Below are 3,823 nucleotides of genomic sequence, written 5' to 3'. Positions count from 1 at the left end.
GAGCAGGAGGTCAAACATTCGGAATGACAAACCCAAGGGAGAATTAGCTTCTCGATCGTCGCGATCATGCATGAGGCGTTGAAAATATCCAGACGCAGAAGGCAGAAAACATGCGCGTAATTAATGGTCACGTCAGAGGCCGATCGAGGGTTCTTCTGTTCCGACAACAATGACGGGCACAGCCGTCTATTTAACCCGCCACTGTAAAAGCCTGCCCCACCCCAAAAATAATGTCTCAGTGCCCTGAACGGCTGAACCTTCAAAGAAAAGCAGTTTTTTCTGCTCTTTTATTTGGATCCAAATAGATCACTACTCCCTCACATACGGTACGATACTCTACAGCGTAGACAAATATTTTCTTTCGCCGCCTTCCATGGCAGCAGACACCTCTACTTTTCGGACATTTATCTTTTTACTGTTCAGACTCCAGAGTAGTGTATATTTGTCCCCATCTACACCTCCCGGTTCTCGATCAGTAGAGACGACAATCCTTTTTGAAGCAAAAAAACAACGAGGCCCTCCACGCACGCGCTGCGACAGCAACAGAAGAACTACACTTATTTACAGCCACTGCCCTCTCCTACCCATTCCCTATAATTATAAAACCCCACCATTGACACTCATTCCTGGACACGACTGGACCCCGATCATTCTTGGACACCAACTGATTTCTTTGTTTTCTCGTTTAACTGTTTTGGAGTCAAACTCGATATATAAAACATAAAATGCATTACCAGGCTACAGCAGATCAGTACTCGTGGGGTTACCTCATGCCGGCCGTGAGGAGCATGGGGCCGGACCCGTTGGAGCGGGTGGTGAGGCTGGCTTCCGAGAGCGCGGTGGTGATATTCAGCGTCAGCAGCTGCTGCATGTGCCACGCGGTGAAGAGGCTCTTCTGTGGGATGGGCGTGAACCCGACGGTGTTCGAGCTGGACCATGACCCAAGGGGCAAAGAGATCGAGAGGGCGTTGATGAGGCTGCTTGGGAACTCGCCCGGTACTGTGCCTGTGGTTTTCATTGGAGGGAAGCTGATCGGTGCTATGGACCGAGTCATGGCGTCCCACATTAACGGGACCCTGGTCCCACTTCTCAAGGAGGCTGGAGCCCTGTGGCTCTGAGTGCGAAAGAACAAGTTAGACCCCCGGAAAGTAATTTAAAGATCTTACGCACAGATCAGAAAGCAGGGAAAGGACTGGCCTGGTTTAGTTCTTATGAGCCCAAATGTTAGATACAGTAGTGCCATTGATTGATTTTAACTTTCCTTTGCTAATCGATCTTTGATATATAAAGAAAAAAAAAACTTTGAGGTTTGAGGTTTCTAACTTGTGGAATGGATGCTGCATGCATGGATGGAGTACCAGACTGATTGTATTTGATCATTAATCCCTCCTTTGTATATGGATCAATGGAAGGTGAAAATTAAGCTAGCTCTTCTGAACTGGTTTTTGGTTATATTACATTTCTCTCAATTATAAGAAGGCTCAGAAAAAAATAAACAAAAACCGAAAGCATATATAAAAGAGAAGGAATTAACATATAAGAATAATGCTAACTTGCCTCCTCACATATATTTTAATTTTTTTTTATATTTTTATTTACTTAAAAAAATAATTATTAATGTATTGATATATTTTTATATTTTTTAAAAATATTTTAAAATAATAAAAAAATATATGAATAAATAAATTAAATAAATAATTTTCAACTAGCGACTACCATGAAAAGTTGACAACTCGTAATCATGATGCTTGGTGATGTCAAGGAGACTAATCTCCAATGGAGTTGTTTCCGTACAGTACGGTGATACATTTTTTAATATTTTTATTTAGAAGGCACGTGTGCAGAGATATATATATATATATATATATATATATATATATATATATATATATACAGTTCTTCTAAGTACAGTCGGGATGCACAACGGTTCCGGAGTCGGTTGACGTGTGATATATTAAAAATAAATAGATGAAAATAGATGAAATCTGAAGAAAGACATTCAGACCAAAACAGAGCTCATTCTTCGTCTGGATCTTGTGTCTTCGTCTTCGTGTGGTCTGACATCTTCGTCTTCATCTCTCACATAAATTGATAGTAGTGTATGGGATGAAAGATTGTAGCTTCTCCTCGACTATGAGCAATAGATGTATCGCAGATAGTGGTATCGTCCTTGTTTAACCCCACTTTCATCTGTATCTTTTGTTGCCAATGGTACTTTTTGTTTGAGGCAGCCACAGAGACCATTTCTCCATTCATGAACCCCTCCAGGCACCTTCACGGGTCAACTAACAAAACTCATTTATCTACAAAAGAAAAAATTCAATGACCCATGTCACATAATTCATTGATGATATTGGATAAGAACAAAAGAAAAATATATATATATATAATGAATATTAACAAAGATTGGTTAGGTCCCAATTAGATTAGGGAAAAAAGAGAGAGCATTTATGAAACCCTGACCTACCTACCAAGGTTGTTCACATGATGTGGCAGTGCCCATCGTTTTGGGAAAAGATGAATACTTGTGAATCTGTGATCATCTATCTGGTTCAAAAAATGAGGCTTTTGATAAAGTTTGGAAGCGTCATTGTTCTTATCATTGTCTTTATTCAACTGAGCTTGTAATTCCACGGGCTTTCTTGAATGCGGACGGCTTTTGTGACAGTGTCGTTCGCAGTACTTTTGATTAAGAGTTACGTCTCTGGAGCACTGCAATTTGTTCCCATCGATTCTCTGCACCTCCATGGCTTTGGATCTGAGTTTGAAGAAGAAAGAGAAGATGCGAAGAAGAAGCTGTGTAGAAGAAGGACTCTGTTTGGGAGGGAGGCTCGAAGGATGCTGAAGAAATAGCACAAGGATGTTCATGTGGGTCTGTGAGAAGACGAAGTGAGGGAGGGCAACGAGATGGAACGACCCGTTTTGATGCAAATGAAACGCAGCGTTTCATTTTCCACGTTGGCAGGCACTCCCCAACGATTACGCTGGGCGACTGTATTTAGCGTTTTTCATATATATATAGGGTGGGCTACTGTGCCGCACCTTTACCGCCAGACCTTTTTATTTTTCATATTTTTTAATATTTTTAAAAAATATAAAAAAGACACTCATACATTTAAAATTATTTTCTTAATCATTAAATTAAAAACAAAATTGACCAGTGGTCAAATAGGGCGGTCAAACAAAATGGATAAAGTAGTGTTTTTCATATATTTATATCACTCACCGACTGTGGCTTCCGAATTTTTTTTTAATTTTTTTTATTTAGTGATTAAATAATTATTTTTAAATAAATATGTGATTTTTTTACAAAAAAAATAATATATAATAATTTTTAAAAATGGTGAAAGTGAAAGTAAAGAAAATAAAAAATAGATTTGAAGTGGTAGAGGTAGAGAATAGAAATTCTCTGTAGACGTAGCACCATATATAATATATATATATATATATATATATATATGTATGTATGTATATGTATATATGATCATGGCGATGGAGGTCGGGGACTTCATGATCATCATCATCCCCATTAGCTGTCTGCCATGTTTAATTCCTTATACATTGCATGTCTAATTACTTGTCTGTTAAATTATGTCCAGTTGTCACCAAGTTTTGTCCCATTAATTAAAACATCCCAAGATATTTTTTCTGTGGTGAAATAATATGTGGTTCCTCAATTCTTGGTCCCGAACTATGCCGAACAATGTTCACTTGGCTTGTCAACGTTGTCATGTCCATAAATAATTCCAACTTCATATGTTTCAAATTTTAAGCATTCTCTTGTATCTGATCTGTGTTAATTGCTAACTAGCCATGCCGCCAG

General features: G+C 38.6%; 1 protein-coding gene across 1 annotated transcript; it reads left to right on the top strand.

Annotated features, from left to right (window-relative positions):
* Positions 1-253: 253 nt before the first annotated feature.
* LOC121257389 (glutaredoxin-C1-like) lies at positions 254-1,400 on the top strand. Its single transcript, XM_041158379.1, has one exon. The coding sequence runs from the start codon at positions 726-728 to the stop codon at positions 1,116-1,118; it is 393 nt and encodes a 130-aa protein (XP_041014313.1). The 5' UTR covers positions 254-725; the 3' UTR covers positions 1,119-1,400.
* The last annotated feature ends 2,423 nt before the right edge of the window (positions 1,401-3,823 follow it).

Source organism: Juglans microcarpa x Juglans regia, chromosome 3S (assembly GCF_004785595.1).
Source record: "Juglans microcarpa x Juglans regia isolate MS1-56 chromosome 3S, Jm3101_v1.0, whole genome shotgun sequence".
Lineage (NCBI taxonomy): Eukaryota > Viridiplantae > Streptophyta > Magnoliopsida > Fagales > Juglandaceae > Juglans > Juglans microcarpa x Juglans regia.
The sequence above is the reverse complement of the archived record's forward strand: the minus strand, read 5'-3'. Positions and strand labels throughout refer to the sequence as shown.

Bases quoted from the DNA above. Each gene is read 5' to 3' on its own strand.
- LOC121257389 (XM_041158379.1), top strand. From the start codon at position 726: ATGCATTACCAGGCTACAGCAGATCAGTACTCGTGGGGTTACCTCATG.